This window comes from Herpailurus yagouaroundi, unplaced genomic scaffold, assembly GCF_014898765.1.
Source record: "Herpailurus yagouaroundi ecotype Mexico unplaced genomic scaffold, PumYag 182, whole genome shotgun sequence".
Taxonomy (NCBI): Eukaryota; Metazoa; Chordata; class Mammalia; order Carnivora; family Felidae; genus Herpailurus; species Herpailurus yagouaroundi.
Genome location: NW_024412413.1, coordinates 59,530,207 through 59,557,444, shown reverse-complemented (window position 1 = coordinate 59,557,444; position 27,238 = coordinate 59,530,207). Strand labels below are relative to the sequence as shown.

Sequence of the window (27,238 nt, the reverse complement as noted above, 5' to 3'; positions counted from 1 at the left end):
TTATTGGCCTAAAGTACTTGACAGTGAATCAGAAATTCATTTAATTAGAGGTCACAATACTCAAAAATCCATTTGCTCCCAAATCTTTATCCTTTCTCTACTATTTCTTGCTACTGTAGCATTTGTTCCTTTGATCCAGACCCAAGCAGAATACAATAATTCTATATCTTCTTACAGTTTACTGAATAGTTTCTCATTCTATTATCTCATTTAATCTTTACAACAACCCCACGAAATATAGTAAAACCTTGGTTTGCGAGCATAATTCATTCCGGAAACATGCTTGTAATCCAAAGCTCTTGAATATCAATGTGAATTTCTGCATAAGAAATAATGGAAACTCAGATGATTCGTTCTACAACTCAAAAATATTCATATGAAAATTATTACTAAAAATGATTACTATAATAAAAAGTATAAAGAAAAATAAATTAACCTGCACTTACCTTTGAAAACCTTCATGGCTGGTGTGAGGGAGACAAGAGAGAGTTGGGTTATTGTGTAGGGCGACTTTCACTAACAGAATCACTGCTATCTGTTGGCTCAGTGGAATCTTTTTCTACATGGCGGCCATAGTATATGGTCACACGGATGTTGACTCCAGTGCAATATTAATAAACTCTTATCATATACTGTATTTAATGTATCTGGCAATAAGGCAGCAGAGGGAAAGGTCTGTATACCTGCAGGCAGCCTGACCTAGAACGAAGCAAAGCATTCCTAAGTTTACTCTTGTGTGGACTGTCCATACAAGAGCAAAGGACTGTCCATAGGTGCTTTGAAGTGACAAAAAATGCACTAGTGCCTGTTGTGGGCATCTTCCAAGGTTCTGAAAAATCACTGATTTCTGCCAAACACCGTGGCCTAAGACTGAGCATTCAAGCATAGAGATGATCACCCACAGTCCCGCAGAAAGAGAGAGAGAGAAGAACCATTGGCTCAGTTGTGATCATGTGACATTTGGCGTCACATACAACTTGTATTGTAAGACATTGCTCATTTATCAAGTTAAAATTTATTAGAAATGTTTGTTCATCTTGCAGAACATTCACAGAACAAGTTACTTGCAATCCAAGGTTTTACGGTAAATATTCTCTGTTTTAAGGAAACCAGGACACCTGGGTGGCTCAGTCAGTTGAGCTTCTAACTCTTGTTGACTCAGGTTATGATCCCAGGATCATGGGATTGAACTCCGTGTTGCACTCTGCACTGGGTGTGGAGCCTGCTTGGGATTCTGTCTTTCCTTCTGTCCTTCATGTGCTTCTGTCCACTCATGTGCTTACTCTCTCTCTCAAAAAAATAAAAATAAAAGGATACTCTAAAAAAAAGCCATTTTATAGATAAGGAAACCAGAGTCCCCAATATAAAGTGATTTGTGCAAGGTCCCACGGTGAGTGGTAATCCTTCTGGCTTTAAAATCAGTGGGATGAAGATTTGGTCTACCTTTTCAGTTCTGTTGAGAGACTTAGATCCTAGACCAACTCTGCCACTAATTGCCCCTGTGATATCAGACCTTTATGTGACTTGGTTTACTCTGTGAAGTGGAGATTGATATAGATGAGTGGTTTTCTTAAGGTATACCCTACAGCTGCGGAGTTCTCCAGGTTGCCTACCTCTTCTGGGCTTAAGTGTCATTTGTAGGGCTTCATAATCTCCTAGCCCACTTAAGAAATGGTGCTGCCTTTATTTTAAGATTTTGTTTAAACGGAGATTCTGTCACTTTTTCTAAAAGTTTGAAAACTATTGGAATAAGTGATCTGAAGTTCCCATTTTGTGTTAAAATATCTTGTCTGGTCCAGGAACACTCCCTTACTCTGGAGTATTTCAGATCTTGGAAACTCAATCTTGGTAGCACCACCTGCTGGCAATCCCAAGTATAACTAAAGGAGAGTTCCTAGGCTTGAAGTCATCAGACTTTTTTTTTTTTTTCTTTTTTTGCTCCCATACTCTTAAAGCAGAGGTTCTCAACCTTTTTCAGTTCATGGCACCTTATGTTGTCTCAGTACTTTGTTTTTTGCTCTAGACCAAAAGAAATACTTGAAGGGGCACCCAGCTGGTTCAGTCAGTAGAGCATGCGACTCTTGATTCTGGGGTTGTATGTTCGAGCCCCACATTGGGGTAGAGTTTATTTAAAAACAAAACAAAAAACAAAAAAGCTGAGCAAAAGAAATGCGTAACAGTTCAGTTTATTGAGTAATTTAATGGTCTAAACAACTCAAAAAGTTTTTATGTTAAAAATTTTGTAGCTATTTTGGAGTGCCTGGGTGGCTCAGTCGGTTTTTGCTTGATTTTGGCTCAGGTCATGATCCTGGGATTGTGGGATTCTCTCCCCCACTTGTGCACTCTCTCTAAAATAAAAAAAAAATTAATTAAAAAAATTGTAGCTATTTCAAAAATGCATTAAAAGAGAAAATATTTTTATTTCAATCTTTATACTTACTATACTTACAAATGGGATGTGCATCCGTTGAACACTGCACAACTTCTCAAGCCTTGGAATCAGATTAGACACACCCTTATTTCCTGTTACTGGTTTTCTTATGGTATTTGCTTTTGTCGTAGCCACCATTGAAAAACTAGCTTTGTAATAATACATTATCAAAGGATTGTAGGGTGATCTAATGTTGAAATAGTGACCTGTTTAGAGTTAGTAGTCCATCCAGTATCCAACAGATGTTGCTGTATTTTCTTCAGAAAGTTCAAAAATTCCCTGTGTGTGCCTCTGTGAGCTCACTGCAGAGGCACAGGGTACCTCCGAGCCCAGTTTGGAAACTGTGGCTTTGAAGACTTGAAAAACTGAAATCTTTTGCATCTTTCTATGTTACTATCTACATATTTTCTTCATACATTTAGATCTTGCAAAGTATAATTTCCAGCAAATTACAAGTATTGACATTTTAATTTTTTTTTCAACGTTTATTTATTTTTGGGACAGAGAGAGACAGAGCATGAACGGGGGAGGGGCAGAGAGAGAGGGAGACACAGAATCGGAAACAGGCTCCAGGCTCTGAGCCATCAACCCAGAGCCTGATGCGGGGCTCGAACTCACGGACCGCGAGATCGTGACCTGGCTGAAGTCGGACGCTTAACCGACTGCGCCACCCAGGCGCCCCATTATTGACATTTTAAATAAAACTGTCATGTCATTTATAAATGTATGCAAATATATCTAAATGTCATAGCAATGTGATATACAAAATCATCCTTTTAAAAATATATAGGACATTTCTTTTTTAATAGTTATAACTTTTTTTTTTAAGTTTATTGATTTTTTTTTTTTTTTTAGAGAGAGGCGTGCAAATGGGGTAGGGACAGAGAGATTGAGAGAGAATCCCAAGTAGGCCCCACACTGCCAGGGCAGAGCCTGATGTGGGTCTTGAACTTACGAGATCATGATCTAAGCTCAAGTCAAGAGCCAAACGCTTAACTGACTGAGCCACCCAGGCGCCCCAATAGTCATAACTCTTAGATCATTCTTATTATGATGTTCTTTCTCTTTAAAAAAAAATTTTTTTTAGTGTTTTTTATTTATTTTTGAGAGAGAGAGAGCACAAGCAGGGGAGGGGCAAAGAGAGAAGGAGACACAGAATCTGAAGCAGGCTCCAGGCTCTGAGCTGTCAGCACAGAGCCCAAAACAGGGCTCGAATTCATGAACTGGGAGATCATGACATGAGCCTAAGTCAGATGCTTAACTGACTGAGCCACCCAGGTGCCCCTTCTTTTTTTTTTTTTTTTAATAGACTGATGTGTTTAGGGACTATTTAAATTTTATTTATTTATTTTGACGGGGGACGGGGCAGAGAGAGAGGGGGAGAATCCCAAGCAGGCTCCATGCCGTCAGCATAGAGCCAGATGCGGGGCTCGACTCCACAAACTATGAGGTCATGACCTAAGCTGAGATCAACACACACTTAACCAACTGAGCCACCTAGGCACCGCCCCCCCCCTTTTCTTGATCTTGTATTTCCATTCCATTTCCTTACAAAATTGTATTCCAGTATAAAATATTTTTATAGTTGAAAGTCTTTTTATGGATCATTCTGTCGTACTTCTCTGTAACTGTTTTTTTGTTTTCATGCTGAGAAACCTGTTCACACAAATAAGTAAATGGGAATAGAAAGAGTTTTGTTAAAATAGGAATTCTTTGAATTCTTATTTATATGCCAATAACCAATGTGATTGATTTGTCAAAATTGATTTTTTAATGTGTCCGTTAACAACCTACTGAGTTATCCAGCTTGTTGGAAAGAAGAATTAGAAACATCTGACTTACAAAATGATTTAAAAGTCAGGCATCATTGCCTCTTGTGGAGTTTGGGGATGGGTGCAAAATCTGTGGAAAGGGGTGGCTGTGAGAGGGCACTTGACCTTTGGTGGCCACAGGCTCTCCCCAGGCAGACCAGTTTTAGGAAAGAGCTTATGAGGAAGTGGAGGGTCTGAAAACAGTTCTCTTAAAATACCCCATGCCTGCGTAGCCTTCTGGAAGATTAAGGAGTAGAAGTAACCCAACTAAAGACTGCTGCTGTGGAATACCTAGGTTGTGGTTTTTCCCTAAAAGGTTCCATTTGAGACCGTTTTAAAATGACCACCTTCATAGGAATGGTTCATATTTTTAGTGGTTATTGGCATAGAAAATGCAATGAGATTTACTTTAAATATGGAAGGAGGGGAAGATACTGTACCTTGTGTCATATAGACCCTTAGAATTTTTAGAACACACTTCAAAGACATGATCTCATTTGATCTGCAATAGGGTAGGGTGGATATTATCCCTAAAGCAGAAATGAGGAATAGGTCCAGTGGGTTTTTGTGCAGGTCCTAACTCACAGAACTTTGGGTAGTAAACTGGTGCTGGAATCTAGATTTTCTAGTTTCTTACTTGTCGTCTTTCCCCAATAAGACACTTTAACTCAGTAGTTCCCAACATTGTTTCTGTCACTATAGACCATGAACTCTGTCTTCCCTTTCCTCTTACAGTTTTATAAAATCTTAATATTATTAGGAGCTAATTAGACTACAAAAGCAAAAAATAAACATTAGCAAGTTCTTAGCTTGTACAGTTTTATTGGAGTGAAGTTAGGCATTTTGTAATAAAAACTAATGGTGACATGGGGTACCTGGCTGGTTCAGTGGGTAGAGCATGTGATTCTTGATCTCAGGGTCATGAGTTCAAACCCCACACTAGGCATAGAGCTTATTTAAAAAAAAAAAAAAAAATAGCAGGGGAGCCTGGGTGGTTCAGTTGGTTAAGTGTTCTACTCTTTTTTTTTTTTTTTTAATTTTTTTTTTCAACGTTTATTTATTTTGGGGACAGAGAGAGACAGAGCATGAACAGGGGAGGGGCAGAGAGAGAGGGAGACACAGAATCGGAAACAGGCTCCAGGCTCTGAGCTGTCAGCCCAGAACCTGACACGGGGCTCGAACTCACGGACCGCGAGATCGTGACCTGGCTGAAGTCGGGCGCTCAACCGACTGCGCCACCCAGGCGCCCCATTGTTCTACTCTTGATTTTGGATAAGGTCATGATCTCACAGTTTGTGAGATTGAGCCCCACGTTGGGCTCTGTCTGACAACGTGGAGCCTGCTTGGAATGCCCTCTCTCCCTCTCTCTTTGTTCCTCCTTCAGTTGTATTGTATATACTCTCCCTCTCTCAAATAAATATTAAAAAAATTTTTAAATAAAAAAATCTGGTGTCTGGGTGGGTCATTTGGTTAGGTGTCCAGACATCGGCTCAGGTCATGATCTCATGGTTTATGAGTTTGAGCCTCACATTGGGCCCGCTGCCGTCAGCACAGAGACTGCTTGGGATCCTCTGTCCGCCCCCCTCTCTGTGCTCCTCCCCTGGTCACACTTGTTCTCTGTCTCTCAAAAATATACATTAAAAAAAAAAGGTTATTCCTAAGAAATAAGTAATAAAATAAAATAAATAATGGTGACAGCCACTATTTATTCTATTCTTGTTTGTGAACCAGACCTAATAGTGGGCCTATCCATCAGTAACTTCTTTGGGATATTCATAGCATGAGGATCTTCATTTTTCCTTTTAGGAGCCCTATATGAGCCAGTTGAGGGAGCTTTTAGACGCTGGGGTTGCCACAGGGTGCCTGGGTGGCTCAGTTGGTTAAGCACCTGACTTCGGCTCAGGTCACAATCTCACAGCTCTTGAGTTTGAGCCCTGCGTCAGGCTCTGTGCAGAGCCTAGAGCCTGCTTTGAATTCTGTGTCTCCCTGTCTGTCTGCCTCTTCCCTGCTTGTGCTCTCTCTTTCTTTCTCTCAAAAAATAAACATTTAAAAAAAAGATGCGGTTGCCTCTTCAAGATACCTTGAATTTGTGTGGAGAAAACTGTGTTTCTAGAGTCATAATTTTTGGAGCATTTGTGGGGCTGGGAACTTAGAGCTTTCTCTTTGAATGTAGGGGGAGCACAGATCCTGGAGAAGCTAGAGCCTAACCCCTCTTGTGCTCCTTAGGATGGAGTCCACAGAGAAGTGTGAAGCCATCATCACCCACTTTAATGGAAAATATATTAAGACACCTGCTGGAGTACCAGGTGAGGCATCTGGGAATCAGGATGAGAGAGCCACAGATTGTTACTTCCAGGGAAGATTCTGGAGGCATTTTGCATGAGTGTGAATGGACTAAGTGAGGTAGGACTCAGCTGCCTGTTTGCTTGCTTTCTTGGCAGCCCCTTCTGATCCCTTGCTTTGCAAATTTGCTGATGGTGGTCCAAAGAAACGACAGAACCAAGGAAAATATGTGCAAAATGGACGGGCCTGGCCAAGGAATGGAGATGTGGTAAGAGGACCTCTGAGGAGACAGGAGTACTAAGGTTATTAAAGTGGAATGGAAATTACCATGGCCTGATTTCTGTGAGTTTAGTGGCAAGCTTGAGAGCTATAGCATGTAACTGAGAGATGGCTGGCTGCTTAACATGATCTTCAGTGTGGGTCTTGAGCGGGATTTTGCAGCCTGCACAACCAGAAAAACTCCAGAACAGCAGTAATGGGACCAGCCCAGACTTTGCTCTAATCTGTTGCATCAAACACATCGTAGTCTTGACATTCTGGGCTTCCTCCTGTTACCACCCAAGGGCTCACAATATGATTGATCACTGTGTTCTTCCTTTATAGGGTGGTATGGCTTTGACCTATGATCCCACCACAGCTCTTCAGAATGGGTAAGGGTGTTTGCTATCATTGGGCTACCTGAAAATGACAACAGCCTGTCCTGGTACTGGGATGTTTCATCTTGATTTTTAAACAGCAGTTAGTGGGAAGTGGCTGTGTCTGTTAGTGGGGCCCTTGTGGTTTCCTGTGACTCCTTACTAATGAGGTTCCTTCTTCCAGGTTTTACCCAGCTCCTTATAACATCACCCCCAGCAGGATGCTTGCTCAGTCTGCACTCTCCCCGTATCTTCCATCTCCTGTGTCTTCATATCAGGTGTGTTCATGCCCAAAAAAGGGTGTGGTGGTTTTCTGTTATCACTGTGCTTTAGGTAAAGGAATATAAGGCTGGAAACTACTTGTTTTTTGGTGTTTCCTTTATGTATATTGCTCACAAATCATTTTAGTTGAAAGCATAACATGTGATCACATTACATACATATAGACTGTTATGGTAGCATCCTCTTACTCTCTGTCTACCACCCCATAAGTAAACCCATATTAATTTCCTTTCCATATATTTCAAAAAATTCCATATTTTTCTTCATGTGATATACACATATGTATACAGTTTTGGAAGTCATCGTTTAATGTGTATACAGTTTTGGAAGTCATCGTTTATTTTACAGAAATATGGCCATATTAAATATATTTTTATACTTCTCTCCTCTCACTTAACAGTATCTTAAACCAGTGATTCTCAAAAGTGTGGTCCCTAGACCAGTAGAATCACCTGAGAATTTTAAAAAACATAAATTCCTGGGTTCCACCCCATATCTGCTGAATTAGAAACTCTGGGGATGAGTCCCAGCAATCTGTCACCATACAAAGTTATTATAGTATTATCGACTGTATTCCCTATGCTGTACTTTTCATATCTGTGACTCACTTCATACCTGGTAGTCTGTAGCTCATAATCCCTTCCACCTATTTCGTCCATCTTCACCCCACCCCTCCACCCCCCTGGAAAGCTAAATTTTTAACAAGCTCTACATGTGATTCTAATGTAGTTAATGTTGAGGTTCTTTATTTTAATTATTTCTTTTTTTAAATAGTTGCATTATATTTCATGCTGCAGATATACCAGAATTCTTCAACTCTATCTTGGTGAAGGGTATTCACTTGGATTTCAGAGTTTTTCTGGTACAAATAACACTCCAATCCATGTATTATTCAACTTAGCAGGCACATTCCTTGGACTCTAGCTCCCAGAAATAAAACCACTCATAAGTAAAGACCCCTATGGCTACATCCTTAAGTTTGAGTACTTTTATTTCTGGGGACTAGAGTCCAAGGAGCATGATTGCTAGGTTGAATAATATATGGACTTTCAGGGTTCTTTTTGTTTTTAATATGTATTTTTAAAGTTTATTTATTTTGAGAGAGAGGAAGAGAGCGCATGTGAGCAGAAGAGGGACAGAGAAAGGGAGAGACAGAGAATCCCAAGCAGGCTCTGCACTGTCAGCACAGGAGCCGAACACAGTTGGGGGGGTGGGGGGAGATACAGTCTTAGGAAAAGTGGGATCATGCATGCCTTGAACTGCAACCCAAGGTCTGGTGCTTGACGGACTGAGCCACCCAGGCGCCCTTGGACTTTCAGTTTTATAGATGTTGCCAGATTGCTTTCCATAAAGGCTTTCCAAATTGCTTTCCATAATGTTTCAGTTCACATTATGGGAGTGAACTGAAACAATGTATGGGAGTGCCCATTTCCCTCCAGCCGTAAGTGACATTGCTCTTTTTAAGTTTTTCCTGTTTTGATAGGTGTGAAGTGCATTGTTGCTTTAAATTTTTTTTTATGTTTATTTTTGAGACAGAAATGGAGCATGAGTGGGGGAGGGGCAGAGAGAGAGGGAGACACAGAATCTGAACAGGCTCCAGGCACAGAGCCTGACATGGGGTTCGAACCCACCAACTGTTAGATCATGACCTGAGCTGAAGTCAGAAGGGATGCTTAACCAACTGAGCCACCCAGGCACCCCTGCATTGTTATTTAATTTGCACTTCCCTGACTATAGCTGAGTTTAAGCGTTTTTTGTTGTGGTTTTTTTTTTTTTTGCATTTATCATATTTTGATTTGCTCTTCTCTGATTGCTCTTCATATGCTTGGCCCATTTTTTTGTTTGGTTATTCCTTTCCCATCAACTTATAAAAAACTTATTTGTATATTATTTAAGTATTAATCCTCTGGTTATCTTTCTTACAAATATTTTTTTCCAAATTTATTTTTTGTCCATTGACTTTGTGTTGTGGTCCTCAGTCTTGAACTGTAAATCTGAATCACTTGGAGAGCTTATCAAACTTAAATTACTGGGCACCACACAAAGAATTTCCAATTCAATACATCTAGGGTAGGAGGCAAGAATTTTTTTTTAATTATTATTTTTTTAAATGTTTATATTTGGGAGAAAGAGAGCATGAGTGGGGGAAGGGCAAAGAACCATTATGACCTAAGCTGAAGTTGGACACTTAACCAACTGAGCCACCCAGGTGCCCCCTCCAAGATTTATTTTGATTGTTTTACATTTAAATATGTAATCATCAGGAAGTTATTTTTTTAATATATATATTTTAAAGTTTATTTTGTGAGAGAGAGTGTGAACAGGGGAAGGGCAGAGAGAGAGAGGGAGAGAGAGAATCCCAAGAAGGCTCTGTGCTGACAGTGCAGGGCTTGAATTCATAAACTGTGAGATCATGACCTGAGCCGAAATCAAGAGAGTTGGACGCTTAACCAACTGAGCCACCCAGGCGCCCCCAGGAATTTATTTTTGTATATGGTAGCAGATAGGGATTTTTTTTTAATGTTTATTTTTGAGAGAGAGTGCGTGTATGCCCATGTGAGCTGGGGAGGGGCAGAGAGCAAAGGAAAGAGAGAATCCTAAGCAGACTCTGAGTTGTCAGTGCAGTGCAGAGCTCAGACTCATGGGGCTTGATCTCATGAACCATGAGATCATGACCTGAGCCAAAATCAGGAGTTGTTGCTTAATTGACTGAGCCACCCAGGTACCCCTAAAGATTTTATAAGTAATCTCTGCATTCAACACAGGGGCTCAACCTCACAACCCTGAGATCAAGAGTCACACAGTCCACTGACTGGGCCAGCCACGTACCCCACCAGATAGGGATTTTATGGAATTCTTTCAGAATGTTAACGAGTTGTCCTAGCACCAGATTATTATATCATCATATTTGAATTAATGTATTATTAACATGGTGAATTAAATTAAAAATTAATGGTGGGACCCCTGGGTGGCTCAGTCAGTTAAGCATCTGACTGCAGCTCAGGTCATGATCTCACAGTTTGCAAGCCCTGCATCAGACTTTGTGCTGACAGCTCGGAGCCTGGAGCCTGCTTCAGATTCTGTGTCTCCCTCTCTCTCTCCCTCCCCCACTTGCACTCTGTCTCTCTCTCAAAAAAATAAAACATTAAAAAAAATTTTTTTATTAAAAATGGTGAATTAAATTGTCACCTTTGTCATATAATAAATATTGGGGTTTGTTTCTGTATCCTTTATCCTCTTTCAGTGCTCATTGTGTCTGTTCTTACTCCAGTGATGCGTTGACTTGATCACAGTGGCTTTCATAATATGGTCCAATATAAGACAAACCTGTTCCAAATTTTTCAGTATTTTTGCTATTTTTGGCATTTACTCTTCTGTATAAAGTTTATGATTGATCATTTTATCTAATTTTTGGAAAACTGATAATTAAAAAAAAAAATTTTTTTTAACGTTTATTTATTTTTGAGACAGAGAGAGACAGAGCATGAACAGGGGAGGGGCAGAGAGAGAGGGAGACACAGAATCTGAAACAGGCTCCAGGCTCTGAGCTGTCAGCACAGAGCCCGACGCGGGGCTCGAACTCACGGACCGTGAGATCATGACCTGAGCCGAAGTCGGACGCTTAACCGACCAAGCCACCCAGGCGCCCCGGAAAACTGATAATTTTAATTAGAATTACATTAAATTGATTAGTTTAAGAGAACTGACTTTTTTTTTGAGAATTGACTTTTTTAAAAGTATTCCCTCCACCCAAGATTTGGTATTTCTTTTCATGTTTTTAAATCTCTTTTTATGTCCGTCAACAAGGTTTTCGTGTTGTTTACATAGGTCTTATACTTTTCTTGTTGAATATATTCCTAAGTGTTCCATAGTTTTTATAAGCATTTCTAGATACTTCTGGATACACTAAAGAAAAGCTATTGGTTTATGTTCATCTATCTTGTATGCAGCTACCATGCTAAATACTACTACTAGCATTTTTTTTTTTTTTACTGAGTCTTTTAAGTTTTCTAGGTATACAGTTATATCATCAGTGCAAAATCATAGCTTTCTCTTTCTTTCCAATTTTATGCCATTGTGTTCTTATCTAATTGTAACCTGTTTGACCCTACTGTAAACTACTATTTTCATAAATGCAGGGGTTTTAATATTTCTTTGTTTAGGTTAATGTTAACAGCTAGGTTTTGGTAATAGCTTTCAATATATGTATGTAGTTTCTAGTCTCTATTTCACTTTTTGGTGTTTTTTTGTTTGTTTGTTTTTAATAAATTGCTGCTGGATTTTATCAAATGCCTTTTCAGCATCTCATACTATGGCTTTCTCCTTCAATTTTGACTTTTGTTTATAGAGTATCTGATGTTGAACAATCCTTATATTTATGGGGTAAACCTACTTGTTTATTGTGATGCATTTCTAGTTTCTCATTGCTAATTTTTTTCCATTTTAAAATTGAGATATACTTCATATGCCATAAAGTTCACCCACTTAAATCAAAACCACACTCAGATATCACCTTACGCCAGTCAGAGTGGCTAAAATGAACAAATCAGGAGACTATAGATGCTGGCGAGGATGTGGAGAAACGGGAACCCTCTTGCACTCTTGGTGGGAATGCAAACTGGTGCAGCCATTCTGGAAAACAGTGTGGAGGTTTCTCAAAAAATTAAAAATAGACCTACCCTATGACCCAGCAATAGCACTGCTAGGAATTTACCCAAGGGATACAGGAGTGCTGATGCATAGGGGCACTTGTACCCCAATGTTTAGAGCAGCACTCTCAACAATAGCCAAATTATGGAAAGAGCCTAAATGTCCATCAACTGACGAATGGATAAAGAAATTGTGGTTTATATACACAATGGAATAGTGCGTGGCAATGAGAAAGAATGAAATGTGGCCTTTTGTAGCAGCGTGCATGGAACTGGAGAGTGTTAAGTGAAATAAGTCATACAGAGAAAGACAGATACCATATGTTTTCACTCTTATGTGGATCCTGAGAAACTTAACAGAAGTCTATGGGGGAGGGGAAGAAAAAAAAAAGAGGTTAGAGAGGGAGAGAGCCAAAGCATAAGAGACTCTTAAAAACTGAGAACAAACTGAGGGTTGATGGGGGGTGGGAGGGAGGGGAGGGTGGGTGATGGGTATTGAGGAGGGCACCTTTTGTGATGAGCACTGGGTGTTGTATGGAAACCAATTTGACAATAAATTTCATATTTAAGAAAATTTTAAAAAATGAAAATAAATTCACCCACTTAAAGTAGACAAGTCTGTAATTTCTAGCATATTTTGCAAAGTTATGCAAGTATCACCACTGTCTAATTCCAGAATATTTTTATCACCTCAGAAAGAGACTCTGTACCCATTAGTAGTCACTGTCCATTCTCCCTCACCCCCACCCCCTGGCAACCACTAATATACTTTCTATGGGTATAGATTTGTCGACTCTGGATACTTCATATAATTGGAAGCATACAGGGCTCTTGGGTGGCTGGGTCGGTTGAGCCTCCGACTTTGGCTTGGATCATGATCTGACAGTTCATGGGTCCGAGCCCCATGCCGGGTTCTGTGTTGACAGCTCAGAGCCTGGAGCCTGCTTCGGATTCTGTGTCTCCCTCTCTGCCCCTCTCCACTCGTGCTCTGTCTCTTTCTCTCAAAAATAAAACATTAAAAATTTTTTAAAAAATAAATGGAAGCATACAGTATATGTCTTTTGTGTCAAGCTTCTTTCACTTAGCATGCTCTCAAGGTTTAACGTGTTGTAGCATATAGTGGTACTTGGTTCTTTTTTATGACTGAATCAGTCACATTCCTTTGTGGGACTATACCACATTTTGCTATTCACTTATCAGTTGATGTCTCTTTGAGTTGTTTCTGCCTTTTGGGTATTGTGAATAATACTGCTTTGAACGTTTGTGTACAATTATTGTGTCAACACATGTTTTAGTTTCTCTTGGGTATATACCTCCAAGTGAACTTGCTGGGTTACATAGGAACTCTGTGTTTAATTTTTTGAGCAGTTGCCAAACTGTTTTCCAAAGCTGCTGTACCATTTTACATTCCTGCCCGCAGTATATGACACTTGTTATCCTCTCCCTTTAATTACAGCCATCCTAGTGCGTATGAAGTTGTATCTCATCGTGGTTTTGATTTGCATTTCCCTAGTGACGAATGATGTTGAACCTCTTTCATGTGCTTATTGGCCATTTGTGAATCTTCTTGGAGAAGTATCTATTCCTATCCTTTGCCCATTTTTAAATTGGGTTATTTGTTGACATGTAAGAGTTGCTAATATATTTTATAAAGAGTTTATTCTTAACGTTTTTATGTTGTGAGGGGGCATTCCAACTTTTTTGGGGTTTTGCTGAAACCAAACTATCAGATCACTAGGAGAAACAGTGGTTTCTAGGCAGTTAATGTGTTTGTCTGTTTATTTTGTTTGCATTAGAGAGTAACTCAGACATCTCCTGTACAAGTACCTAACCCATCTTGGATGCACCACCAGTCATACCTCATGCAGCCTTCAGTGAGTGTTCAGAAGTGGGCAGAAGCCAAAGAGGCAATTTGATGTAAAGAAAAACAATGGGAAAAACAATGTAAAGAAAAACAATGTGGGTGTGAGTTCTGGCTTAGAACAAACTCAGAGTTTGTTATTCCGAGACAAGGACTCCTCCACGCCAATGAGCAGGGCTCCTGTTTCTGTTGTACACCTGGGTTACTACTCACGTGTTGTTTCCCAGGAATTTTAAATGTCTGCCTTCAGTGGTCCTGATAGATGTGAATCATTAACCCTGTCCTTTGGTGCTGCCTCTAGGGTTCAGTTCTGACACCAGGGATGGATCACCCCATTTCTCTCCAGCCTGCCTCCATGATGGGACCTATTACCCAGCAGTTGGGCCACCTCTCCCTCAGCAGTACAGGCACGGTAAAGCAGGACATTTCTGATTTTCAACTCATACTGAGCAAGGGGTCCCTGTGTCATACTCTTCAGCATAAATACTTGTGAATGAGGGCGGCGGTTCCTTCGGCATCAGTGAAGGCACACTCAGATGAGGAGAGAAACAGAATACGGCCGTTCTGTTCCCCAGTTCACTCCTTTTAACTGATTCCTACTCGGAAAACTAAACAAATAGTGCTTCTGTCTACATAGCAGTTTATCCAGGAGCTCACACACATGTCCTTAGAAATCCTTACGAAAATCATAGAAAGAAGAATGCATGAAGCTCTTGAAGTTTCTCGTAGGTCAGCTGCATTCTGGCTTGCACAGGAGAGCTTCAAGGCTGTGTGATGAGCAAAAGCAGAAGGCAGGAAAGATCAGGAAAGGAAGGCATGGAGGTGGACATCTCTCTAAGCCAGTGCACTTTAGAACCACCTGAAGTGCTCTTGAAAAAGACAATTAGATTAGACTCTCTGAGGATGGAACATAGGCATCAGTGGTTTTTAAAGCTTCCCAGGGACTTTAAATGTAGCCAAAGAGCCCATCTCTGAGCCTGTTGCTGGTTTTCACTCTAGTACATGCCGACGGCTGCTGCTATGCAAGGAGCGTACATCTCCCAGTACACGCCTGTGCCGCCGTCCAGTGTCTCAGCTGAGGTAAGAGCTTTCTCGTCTCTTTGGATTGAGGATAGGACAACAAACAGGCAGACTTTCACCTGATCAAGATCTTCCTCTAACAGTGATGCTGGTTCTGTGTTCCCAGTCAGCTGGTAGGTATGTGAGTGAATGTAGGAAATAAGGACTTCGTCTGTGTCCTTGAATGAGGCCCTTCCTCACGTTGGACAGACAGTGGTTAATGCTGCTCGTACTGAGTAGTGTCTTGGGAAGAAGACAGAGTGCTCTAATCGTTGAGGAGGTGATGCTGTGTGCGCATGTGTGCGTGTGCTCTCACGGGTGTGCAGAAGGGGGTGGGTCTGGGTGGGTTCTAGTTAGGCTACTTTAGTGGGAAGTCACCAAAGGAATGTGTAAGGTGACCCTCCTACCTTGGCTGTGGTGCAGGAGAGTGGCGGCCAGCAAAATCAGGTGACGGTGGATGCTCCCTCAGATCATGGGGTCTACTCTTTCCAGTTCAACAAGTAACAGCGGTAAGAACCATAGGTTCTCATGTCTGTCATCCTCCTCCCTCCCCTGTCTGGCTTCTGCCTCCTTTAGGATCCCCCTCCCCGTCTGTGGTGAGTACAGGCCTACCTCTTTTTTGTGTTTTACTTTATTGAGCTTTGCAGATATTAAACCTTTTTTTTTTTTTTTTTTTTTTTTTTTACAAATTGGAGTTTTATGGCAACCTTGCTTTGAGCAAGTCTGTCAGCACCATTTTTCCAACAGCATTTACTCACTTCGTGTCTCTGTGTCACATTTTGGTAATTCCAAAATATTTCAAATTTTTTATACATTTGTTATGGTGATCTGTGATCAGTAATTATGACTTTCTGAAAGTTCAGGTGATGGTTAGCATTTTTAGCGATAAAGTACTTTGAAATTTAGGTATGCTTATTTTTTTTAGGCATAATGCTATTGCACACCTAATAGACTACAGTATAATGTAAACATAGTTTCTGTATGCGCTGGGAAACCAAAAATTTCATTTGAACTTGCTTTATTGCGATACTTGCTTTATTGCAGTGGTCTGGAACCGAACTGCAGTCTCTCTAAGGCATGCCTGTGCAAATGAATTCTTGGCGATGCTGATGCTCCCAGACTCCAGAGGGCCAACCAGGAATACAGACCATCTGTGGGTCCTGCCAACGACTAACATGCGGTCATCGTTTTTCACTGGCGGGGCCCTGGAAAGAGAAATCTACGCACTCCCTGCCCTCTGCTTATTCCTCCATTCCTGATGGAGCCTGGGGGAGCCGTCACTTTTTGTGTGTGCTTCAGCCAAGGAGATCAAAAGAACTGTTTTTCTTTTTTTTGCAAAGAAAGTTTTCTATTTTGTTTTCAACTGCAATATACTCTTTCCATATCCCAAAGAGACAGAGTACCTGGAGCTTCTTCTCATCTTTACGCAAAACAGTGTTTGATGTGTTGGGCCTCTCTGGGGAGGCTTTAAAATTTTTTGTCATTTCTTTTTTTAAAAAAAGGAAAAAAAAGGTGTGAAAGAAAGATGCAGAAGTCCTACTGTGGACCCTCACACAGATTTTAGTTATGGGCTTATTTTGGTGTGTGTAGAAGAATATACAGACTTCAGAAGTTTCATTTTATAAAGTCTTAGTTCATACATCCCGTCTCTTCTTCACACATTTTATGCCTTCTTTCTCTCATCCAGACTGTTCTTTTTCTCTTTTCATACTGCAGAGCCTGCCCACTTTGCCTTTTTACAGTTTTTAATTTTGTGAATTTCTTTTTTGAATGAAATTTTGTGTGGACTTTTTAGAGGCCTGGGCAAGGGACAAGGTAGAACACTAAGCAGGCAGTGGAAGCAGCTTGTCCTCTCTCTGCCTTGCTGCATCCTCACAACCTTGGAAGAAAGACCAGACTTTGCCTTCAGGAAAGAGAGATGTGATGCAGGCTTGTTAAACAGACAGTCCCACAGTCTTTGGAAGCCATCCTTGAGCCGAATTTGGATGAAGACTAGGTCTTTCCTGGAAAGTTCCAAAAGGGTGGACTTTCTGACTTCTGACTGATTCTTCAGATCACTGAGATCAACACCGTGTGAGGAAGTGTCTCTTCTCCAGCGACAGGTTTACAGAAATACCAGCTCTCCTGTTTTCCTGAAGGATCTTCTTTTTTGCCCGGGGTCTCTGTCCTGTCTTCCTGTCACACGTTGCTGTACTCAGATGAGCCTTTGCAACTGTGACCTTGTTGAATCGACTTGGGCTTTTTCCCCACTGTGGAAGATCATCTGCTTTATCTAGACCAGTAGTTCTGGTCTAGATGAGAAAACCAAGAAGGTGGTTTTGTCCCCTAGAGGCCACTTGGAAATCTCTGGAAATCTCTTGCCTGGGGCTGGGGGCTGTGTGCTCTTGGCATCCAGTGGCCAGAGACCAAGGGTGCTGCTAAAATATCTTACAGTGCACAGGACAGCCCCAGCTCCCCCAGCAAAGAATTATTTGGCTCCAAATGTTGGTAGTGCCAAGGTTGAGAAACCTCATTGTGGACAGTGTTGTTACTGCCTCCTATAACAGAGGACTTGGTAAGTTCCCACCCTAACCCTGGCTACACAGTGTCCTTTGACACTCAGTGTAACTAGTTGAGAGGGACGGAACTAGGGTCCTTGAATTTTCCCCAGGCTTTGACCTCGGACACCTCTGCATGCAGTGAGAGCTGCCCTCGAGAGGCACGTGCACACACACGTTCAGCGGGATCCAGGTATGGGGACCGCTCTGTGTTGTGCTCTGTGCAGGGTGGGAAGGACAGAGCTCTCTGTAACTGTCTGGGGCAACCTGCTCTACCCTCGTGTGTGTTTGGATCCCTTTTCCAGGGAACCGGAATATCAACAATAAATTTCCTTCTTGTGGAAGGACAACGGGGAGCTAGGACAGAAAAGGGCAATAAATCCCATCTCATTACTTACAAGGTTGGAATCCTTTAAAATCCATATTTTGCTCTTTAACTCCATCTCCTTTGCGAGCCCGGACTCTGTGACATGGAGACAGAGAGGAGAAGGCCTTCGCGCATCCCCTCGAAGTAAGATCCTGTGACTGTCCTCTCCCAGCCACTACCTTGCGCACCGTGAGTTGTGCTCCCCTTCACTGCAAGGTCAGGTGCTTTTCACCAGTCCATGAGACAGAAAGCCAAGCCGAATGATAGAGAATGGAGAGATGGATGGGTGTTTGGTAGGCTGGCTGTTGGGAGAGGAAGGGGATGATGCGGAGGGAAAAGAAGCTGTGGTGTCAGTTCTTGTACATAGAGTTTGGACCCAGCTTCCCCATCCCACCCCTCCCCCGTCCCAGAAGTGAGTCTTTGTGCTCTCTGCCCCTCGACTGCCATTTTGTACAGCCCTGCAGGCAGGGGAGGTGGACGGCTTGGGTCATGTATAAAATGTAAAGGACATAATTGCCACTATTAATTTTCTCATAAGTAAGTCCCACCTCAGGAAGGGCTTATCCCTTGTAAAACAGCCCCAAACCCAGTAACTTTCTAGAAGGGTTTGGCCGACTGGGCAAGTAGCTCTTGTTTCTGAGTCTCCAAGTATGCCATAGATTTCTTATAAGTGGACTTGAAGAGGAGAAAAGAAATCCACAATCCTATTCATTTGATAATTTGGAGGCGCCTTGCTATACCCAGGAGCTTTAGTGCAGCAGGGGCCTTTCAGGTATAGAAACTGTTGTTCATGCAACTGTTGCCTCTCCTCCGCCCTCCCAGACATTTTTTTTTTTTAACTTAAAAAAAATTTTTCCCCAGAACTCTTGACAGTATTTTCTGTGTTGTTGTTGTTTTTTAATGTTTAAAGGGCCAGGGTTGTGCTTGTTTTAAATAATGAAGTTACCTTTTGTGTATTCGATTCATGTGAATCTACATAATGGGTTCTGTTGAGTGTTTCTGGTTTGGGCAGGTTGGAGCATGGGAAGTGGTGGGAGCCTGAAGTTATTTTTGTAGTAGTTAATGGCACTGTGGAATTTTAGTGTTTGGGTTATACTCCTGTTTTCCCCCTAGGTGTTAGTTCATTTCTGACAGTCAGTTGCTAACATGGGTGAGTGATCGGAGAAAGGGGAGAATGAGGGATGCTTTTTCTCTCAAGAAATAGCCTGTCAGTGGCAGCAGTGGCAGGGGACTTGTAGGAGGGCCTTCAAGCTCACAGCCTCGGGCCGGGCTAAAGTCTTTAAACACTGTGCCTAGTATTTTCCGAATTGTCTTCACAAGAGCCAAGATCATACTGTCTGCATGTCACATCTCACCCCCACTCATTACAGATGCTTGTAACATTCTGAAAATATTTTGTGCTTTTCTGTTTTTGGTCAAATAGAATACATCAGAGTCCCTTCTTCAGATGATATAATCCTTTTACTAGGCTCAGAGCCTGCCTGTCCTATCTCACATCAGTGTTCCTACTGTTCCTTTCACCCTCTGGGGTGATATTCAAACCCTAGGCTGATTAGACTTTTTGGAGGAGGGTGTGGGTAGAGGATACGGAAGATGTGGGAATGATGATAGGGAGAGATGTTATTTTTTAAGACTGTTTTAAACCAAAGAGTTTGGAGAGCTGCCCAGACTAGGAAGCCTGGTGGCTCTGAAGAGGCAACAGCCATTGTCAGTAATAGATAGGCAGGGGTGGAGGACATTACGTTCGTCGAGGGTGAAGACTAGACGTGCTGCTCTACCAACCATTCCTGGGTTGGGCCACCTCAGCCTAGCTCCATTCCTCTTCCTTTCTTAACCTGGTCGGTGAGTTCATTCACCCCCTTGATGCCTGCAGTGCTCATTCCTTGCTGCTTCAGTGTCCTCCTAAGTATGGGTTGCCACTTTGCACCACATAGGTGCTTGAGAGGCCCAGCTGGGATGGGATGTTGTGGGGATGGTGGATGATTTAGTCTTTTTTTTTGGAAGGGTGGAGGGTGGAGGGTGGAATTTCCTCCCTGCTCTGCTGTGCACATGCTCCACCTTCTGGGAGAGCAGGAGAACTGCACTCATGAAGGGTGACTGAGTTTCTTAACCAGTAGTAAGAAACTTGGGTCAATGATCAGGTCTCAACTTGTCCCCAGGCCCTGTTAAACTAGCTTCAGAGAAGGTGGGGGTTGTGAAGCTCATATGTAAGAGCTAGGTGTTCAACTTGTGCCTGGCCACACCGATTCCTCTTTAAACCAATTACTCCGTTTTGGTGCTTAGCTACATTTTAGGTCCTTCCAGGCATTAGCAGAGCCCTATTTACTCAGCTTTTGTGAACCACTTTCTTTTGTAAGGAGGGTCTTCCTTCAGCCACTAAGGCCAGCCTGTGAGTTGTGTCACCCTTCTGATCTTTGCTGACCTTGCCAGGGGTGCTTCCCACAGGGCTGCAGTCATGACAGGTGCCCTCGTGCCCATTACCATTGCTCTTTCTCCCTGCCACATCCACTCCATGTACCAGAACTTCCTTGTCCTTGTTACACATCTACCTCACAATTTCACAGTTAAACAAGGGCATAGGCACCTGGTTTACCTCTGTACTCTGTCCTTCCCTTCATGAGCTGGAGGCTAGAAAGGGTTCATGATCAAATGCAATAATTTCTATTTCTGAAATGTCTCCTTTGGGATTTTTAGCTCATTAATCACCCTGGAATAGTGTGCACTCTTCAGTTAGATCTCATTGTGATAGGCTTGGGGAGCGGGGACAGGCCATGTAATGACTGCCTAGGATGTTAATTAATGCTTGGGAGCCACTCCCAGAACCACCACCATTGGTGCACATCTCAGAACTTGAGGATTGAGGGAGTTGACCAGTGTGGCTGTTGTATAGCCAAGAAGGGTTAACAAGTATCAAAAAGGGAATTTGATTTTTATGGTGCTGGAAGCTGGTGTTCCTGTACCTTGTATCTTTAGAGGGTTCACCAAAATAAAACTTCCAGACTGGAGGCTGGGAAGATTTCCCAGCCTGAGTAAAGGTCCTCACTCCATTATGGTGTCCCTATCCCATTTTTTTGTGAGTGGTGCTTTCTTGCATGCACTTGTCATCTTGGACAGAAGTTTAATTTATACTCAAATACATTTTGTACATTTTTTCCTTTATCCGGAAGCTTCTAGTTTTATATTCTTTTCGTGTCTGTGCCAGTGCCACCTACCTTTTAGCTTATTCTTCCTTTTTGACCCTTGGTATTTTCATGTTCCTTCCCTACAATTTGGTAGAGCTTCATTTTGTCTTTCAACTTTTGTTTTGAAATAAAACACTAAAGTCTACCTCCTGGTGTTTTATCCATGGGGGGAAGTTGGTGATGGGCCCGTATCTGCTACTGTGGGAACACAAGTGGCAGCTTAGGAAGCCAAGGCGGCATCTCACAAGGTGGGCACTAGGCACTCTGAATCCCACTTTGCTCCAGCACCTTGGCCAGGAGCACGAAGAATCTGTTCCATCCACGTAAGCAGAAATCCTGCTCTCGATGCCTCTTGTACAGCAAAGGCCAAGCTTGGAGGTTTGGGGCTACACCTTGGAAGTTTAGGGGCATATTGCTCCCCTGCCTGCTGTCTCCTGTACAAGTCATACTCACCCTAACACCCAGTCTTTCCCTTAGGCAAGTGTGAGAACCTATGCTGGAGGGAAGATAAATACACAAGAGTCTTTTGAATCTCTATCAAATGTGGTTTTTATTTCAACTGACAAGCACTTTTCTACAGCTGCACTTGTGGAACATCACATGGCAAAAACAGGAGTTTTTTCTCTAGACCTTTTTTTTTCTTTTTTAAACCTTATTAAAAATGAGATTGGTCCTAAAAATATAGAAAGAAATAAATTTAAATTCACAAAAAACTGTACATTATCAAAAAGTCACTAAAACACCACATTTGGTTATATAAAAAGTCAAGTCCCTTTTGTTGTAAAAGGAACATGGAAACTTGTTGGTGTTGATGGTGTGGTTTCTTCCTGTTACCAGACTGATAGAGGGGAGGGGAAACAAAGGGGCAGGGAGTGGGTTTTATTATTTTTTTTTTAACCTGCCTTCCCTACCGAATACTCTTATTTGACAAGAAGAGAAAAATCCACCTAGCTCAAGGGGCAGTGAAGATGAGGGAAAGAAACATGAGAAATGGCCCCTTTGATCATGCCCTACCCCACCCCCCTTAAAGCCCCCACTTCTTCAAACTGAGGCTAGGACTCCACCCCACCTTAAGAGTGCCTGGTCCCTAGGGAAAGAGATGGAGCTGGGAGAGGAATACAAAACAGGAACATGGAGATTTCACTCCCCCATCCACCTCGCCTCCAACAATAGAAATTAATCTAGTACATTTTATACCAGGGGAAAACTGCCATGGGGAGAAAGAAGAGCCCCCAACTATAACAGTTCCAAACGTTTGACTAACACAAACTTTGTTACAGCGCAGTTATTTAGATAAAATATAAATATTTATGCATAATATAAAGTCAATTCAAATATTCTTCAATCCACCTCTTAAAAGAAAAAAAAAAACAAAAAAACAAACATAAAATTAAAAGTTTTGAGGTTTATCTGACAGAAAAGGCGACTTTAGAAATAGGCCATGGGGGAGGTGGGGGGCATAAAGGAATAAGAAAGGGGCTGCCCCAGGACCTCCCCACACTGCCCCCCACCCCCTTCAGTGGCTGTCCAGTGCTACCAGAAGGACAAGGAATGCTCCACCTTGCCTGGCACGCCCTCCCCCAATGGAACATTTCTTGGTCACCTGGGCTCTCTGCTTGGGCCGCCAGCAGCCGCCTCCCCAGTGCAAGTACCCGTAATCTCTGATGGGAGGGGCTCTGCTGAGCAGGAGAGCAGGGGGCGGGGGCCCATGGCTGTGGCTGGGAGTTAGCAGCTTTCCTCTCACAAGCTGGGGCTTAACCTGGGCATAGTCACATGTAGGGCAGCGGTGGGCCCAGAGCCCTCTTCCCTACTCTCTTGTGCTCTGGGGTCTCTGCTGCTGGGAAAGGGGCCCCGGGTATGAAGTAGGTAAGGGAAGAAAAGCACAACTAAACCCACAGAAGCTCATGGGATTAAGAAAAGATCCAGTTCTACCCCTCTCCCTACAGAAGCTTAAGACTCCAAGCTACTGAAAGGAGAGGGAGTTCCTGCTGAAAGATTGCACAGTTTGAAGAGGCTGGAACAGAAATGCCTGGGAGAGGAGACACAGCCTTATACCCAGAAAAACTGCTCCTGTGGTTTCCCAAGGACAAAAATGTGATGGTTTGAAACACTAGGGAAGGTGGAAATAAAAACAGATACTTAGGGAACCTGGATGCCATCAAACAACACAGGGCACAATCACAGCATCCTCCCACCCTCCCCCCTTCTCCCACTCCCTCACACACACCACACATACCCACAGACAGACACACACACACACACACACACACACACACACACACCTCTCTCTGAGGCCAGCTGATTGCTACCTGGCCTCCATCTTGGGAGTGCGCCCAAACTCAGCAGTAGTTGTCCCTGAGGAGTTCCCAAGAGGGAGGTTTGGGTAAGAGGTGGGGAAGGAGGCTGGAAGGCCCAGGGTCCAGGGTGCCTCCCTGCCCTCTCCCCAGCTACTGAGTTTCAAAAAAGGCTAGAAACTCAGCACGTGAGGAGTATCCAACATTATAAATGGGATAGCTATTGGCAGGAAGATGAGGACAGAGAGAAAGACAGGGACCTCTGAACTTCTTTTTTCCTCTGAAGGGAAAAAAGATTTGGGGGAAGAGAGAGGGGGAGAGGAACCCGTACACGATAGTTTTACATTATTGGATGAGAGAAAATCTGAAAGTAGGGAAAAGGAAAAACTGAGAAAGTGAGAAGCAGGGGAGGGACTGAACATGGAAGCAGCATGTTCAGGGCCCGGTGTCCGGCTCGACACACTTGGGAGTTAAGTCCACTTTACTGGCCGTCACTGCGGGTCCACACACAGTACAGAGTGTTTCTCGGTTTCACACATTCACTAGAACTATTGCTATTGTTAAACAGCCCCAGAATGCTGGGGCACGTACAGGGAAGGAGAAGAAGCTGGGAAGAGGAAGCAGGGACTTCTTTCCTCCTCCTCATTTTAAATTAGGAAATAAAACAGAAAGGAAAAATTATTTCTTTCTTTCTTTTTTTGGCTTTCAGTCCAGAAGGACCTCATCTCTGCCCCTCTTATTTGAGGAGCAAGAGGAGGAAAGGGAGAAAGGGGTGTAGGTAGGGATAAGAGGACGTAGGGCGCTGCCAAGGGTGGGGTCAAAAATCAGGATTAGATCTCTGACTTGAGTCTGGACCCAGGGCAGCATCAGCAGGTAAGAATGGCAGGGTATTTTTTGTTTGGAGGGCAGGGGGAGATGCCACCAGGTGACTCCCCACCTCCCGTGCCTCACAGATTGGCCTGTTTTCCCTGATAAAACTCCTCCCAGCGGCTCTCGAAGAAGCGGCGCATGATGTGCCCAGCCTTGCCCACTTCAGAGTCATCCTCATTGAAGGTCTGGCAGTTGTCAAAGACCAGGAGTGCGTCTGCCGCGAACTCCTCCGAGCTGGTGTACCTGGGCAGGATGGAGGCAGAGCTGTGAGTAGGGGCGGGGGGTGGGGGGGAGGAAGAGTTACAGCAGCGACACACAGCCAGGGGAGGTGCTGATGTCTACCTACCCTCCCCGGAGCAGTCGCTCCCGCATGGTGGAAAAATCCATAGGGTTTTTGATAATGCGCCGGTACCCGCTCACCAAACGTGGGTTCACGGGCTCCAGGAAAGGCCAAGCTGCGTCATGGGACTCCATCTCCATCAAGATAATCCTGTCATTTCATTAAGGGACAGAGAAGGCTGCATCACAGGAAGCACATACCCTGACCCCTCTTAGCCCTTTACTGAGGCAAAGGTACAGCCAGAAGTCCCCAGAATTCATTCAACTCACTCGCAAAATGTGAGATCACTGTGGTGGTTCCGCATGGAGAGTCGCCGCCGCTTGGAGGGGGACAGCCCTTCTTCTGAGTAGCGGGGCGCCGCTGGGCTTTCTCGACCCCTTGACAGTACCCGGCGTCGGCGGCCATCCCCCTCTGGGAAGTTCAGCTCATAACTACTTTTCCGCTTCTGGCCTCGTTTTGGGAAACCAGGCTTCTGAGTGAATCCTCCCTCTACCTGCTGAGGATGGGAAAAGGTGAGATGAGTAACAGCTGGACGGGTACTCTGCTTACCCTCCAGTTCATTACAATCCCTGCTTGTCTAAGTGTGATTGAGGCTTCGAAATACTTCCACACATGTGCATCTATTCACATAAGCCAATAAAGGAGGTAAAAGGAATAGTATAATCATGAGGAAAGCAAGTGAGGCTACAGAATTTAAGTGACTTTTCCAAAGAAGGACCAGAAAGAACCCAGGTCTCCTAGCACCCAGCCTGGAGCTCTTTCCAAGGAGAGACTGTGGCATGGTAAGAAGTGGTTACCTGTAGGACTAGTAACAAATGGGGTGAGAAAGAAAACCTTTGACTTAGAAGCGGGAATGAGAAAGCAGAAGCCTTACCTGGGCCAAACATACTGCACAGAACCAATCTCCTTCTGGGACAGCCTCCATCTTGGGCCGATGGCAGTAAATGTGGCAGCCGCGGTCACACCCATCACAAAGCAGAAGAAACTCATCATTGTCACCCTTCCGGCAGACGAGACAGGTCTAGACCCAGGATATGAAGAGGCGAGGTGAGCCCTCAAGCCTCTGCCTGCTAGTGACCCCACCCACCGGGCTGGCTGTCCCAGCTTCTTACCACTTTGTTGACGGACTTCTCCCAGGCAATCGACCTCTCCAGCTGGCCCAGGCACAAGCACACCTGGGCTGCACTCCTGCACCGCTCAAGGGTCTGTCGCCATGCTCGAATGCGAGGGGTGATCTCATATGATCTGGGGGGAGAAGGTGGCGATCTTTGGATGAGGAGCAGGACCCAGTAAACTTACCCCTTCTCCCCAAGACTGAGAATGGGGGAGAGGGATCACTCACATCTCTGTAGTGGTGCACTGGGGGGCACTACTGGGCGTGCTGAGCAAGGCCTTCTCTAGCACCACCTCATGAGCTGGCCAGAGGGGCTCCCGTAGATACCGCCGCTCCACATTCTGCTCCAGGGCAGCCAGCCGCATCACAGCCAGGTCCAGAGGGTTGGTAGTTTTACGCTGGGGTGCCAGTCCTTCCCTACCTCGACCTCTCCAGGTGATATCCTCCTGAGAGTCAGGTAGATGCTCACAGTAGGACAAGTCTTCACGAGTAGAGTCTGGGCTGGGACAGGTCCAGCCCTGCAGGTGGGAGAGAGGAACAAAACTCATTGTAAATAAGCATAGAAAAAAAATTAGCATAAGAGGTCACTTGTGAAGTGAGCACCCAAGGTTTTTCCTAACCGAGTCCAAGAGATGAATACCTCCCCCTCAACTTCCTAGCTGGTGCCAGCCCCAGTGTACCCGAATCTGCAGATCAGACAGGATAACCCGCTGTTCCAGCTCCTCTACCCACTGAAGCACGGCCAGGTCTGTCTCATAGGTCTTCTCTTTGGGGCACCAGCTCATAATCCCTTCTTGAGAGGCAGATAGCTGACTGGGCTCAAAGATGGGGTCTGAGAACACAGAAGACAGAGGGAAAGGCCCATCAATCAGGCTCTTGTCCACAGCAGCAGCTCAACATTTACTCTTGGCTCTTCAGCTTTGGGTCAAAGTATCTTACCAGTTGAAGGTCGTAGGCAGACTTCCTGTAAGAAGTCCCTGTGCTTGTTTAGGTGTTTGTGAAGTGCCTTTTCTCGGATGCCTCGGGGGTGCAGGGCCTTGAGCGTGGCATCCAGTGTCTCAGGATCTTGGATGCACCACCAGCCAGAGCACATCTCTGTGAAGAGTTTATGTGTGGGGGTGGGGAGCGGGAACTAGCTATGAATTCCATGGCCTCTATCTGATGCCACCCCAAGGGTACTCACCTGCGGGGACGGGCTGGGCAGTCAGCTGGGTTAGATAACGCTGCTCTATCTGTTTGAAGAACTTACTGGGGGGTCTCCCTCTCCGTTTTGGCTGTCCTAGCCCTGTGAGACTCTGTGGTGTTCCCCCAGGGTCTCCTGCTCGCCTCTTAGCGGCCATCCCAGGTAAAGGGGTAGAAGAGAGCTGCACTGGAGAACAGGGGTTGGCAGCACTGGGTCTACTCATCTGTGAGATGAAACGTAAGGAGATGAGGGTATTTTAGTGTTTAGAGGAACCTAATGGCCCTACCCCTTGCCCCAGCTTCAGCAACAGCCCGCACCCAAGCAGCGGAGCCTGTAGCAA

The 27,238-nt window shown here is 43.9% G+C and overlaps 2 protein-coding genes across 10 annotated transcripts in view; one reads left to right on the top strand and one right to left on the bottom strand.

The window, feature by feature from the left end:
• The window catches only part of RBMS2 (RNA binding motif single stranded interacting protein 2), a 72,634-nt gene extending 51,392 nt beyond the window's left edge, over positions 1-21,242 (top strand). For all 3 annotated transcript variants that reach the window (XM_040491698.1, XM_040491697.1, XM_040491699.1), the window contains 9 exons: positions 6,469-6,548; positions 6,684-6,793; positions 7,129-7,175; positions 7,345-7,438; positions 13,888-13,965; positions 14,254-14,364; positions 14,952-15,032; positions 15,435-15,520; positions 16,056-21,242. In XM_040491698.1, coding sequence (XP_040347632.1) covers positions 6,469-6,548; positions 6,684-6,793; positions 7,129-7,175; positions 7,345-7,438; positions 13,888-13,965; positions 14,254-14,364; positions 14,952-15,032; positions 15,435-15,515 — 682 coding nt within the window. In that variant the 3' untranslated portion in view covers positions 15,516-15,520; positions 16,056-21,242. The remainder of the gene's footprint in view (positions 1-6,468; positions 6,549-6,683; positions 6,794-7,128; positions 7,176-7,344; positions 7,439-13,887; positions 13,966-14,253; positions 14,365-14,951; positions 15,033-15,434; positions 15,521-16,055) is intronic.
• A 386-nt stretch (positions 21,243-21,628) lies between these two features.
• BAZ2A (bromodomain adjacent to zinc finger domain 2A) overlaps positions 21,629-27,238 on the bottom strand; it is a 34,980-nt gene continuing 29,370 nt past the window's right edge. For 5 of the 7 annotated variants that reach the window (XM_040491691.1, XM_040491692.1, XM_040491690.1 and 2 more), the window contains 9 exons: positions 26,899-27,121; positions 26,655-26,810; positions 26,396-26,547; positions 25,944-26,233; positions 25,714-25,846; positions 25,476-25,622; positions 24,871-25,097; positions 24,608-24,751; positions 21,629-24,504 (listed from right to left, as the gene is read on the bottom strand). In XM_040491691.1, the coding sequence (XP_040347625.1) occupies positions 24,339-24,504; positions 24,608-24,751; positions 24,871-25,097; positions 25,476-25,622; positions 25,714-25,846; positions 25,944-26,233; positions 26,396-26,547; positions 26,655-26,810; positions 26,899-27,121 (1,638 nt within the window). In that variant the 3' untranslated portion in view covers positions 21,629-24,338. Of the gene's footprint in view, positions 24,505-24,607; positions 24,752-24,870; positions 25,098-25,475; positions 25,623-25,713; positions 25,847-25,943; positions 26,234-26,395; positions 26,548-26,654; positions 26,811-26,898; positions 27,122-27,238 lie in introns of those variants that run through there. The other 2 variants (XM_040491695.1, XM_040491696.1) reach the window with 2 other exon arrangements.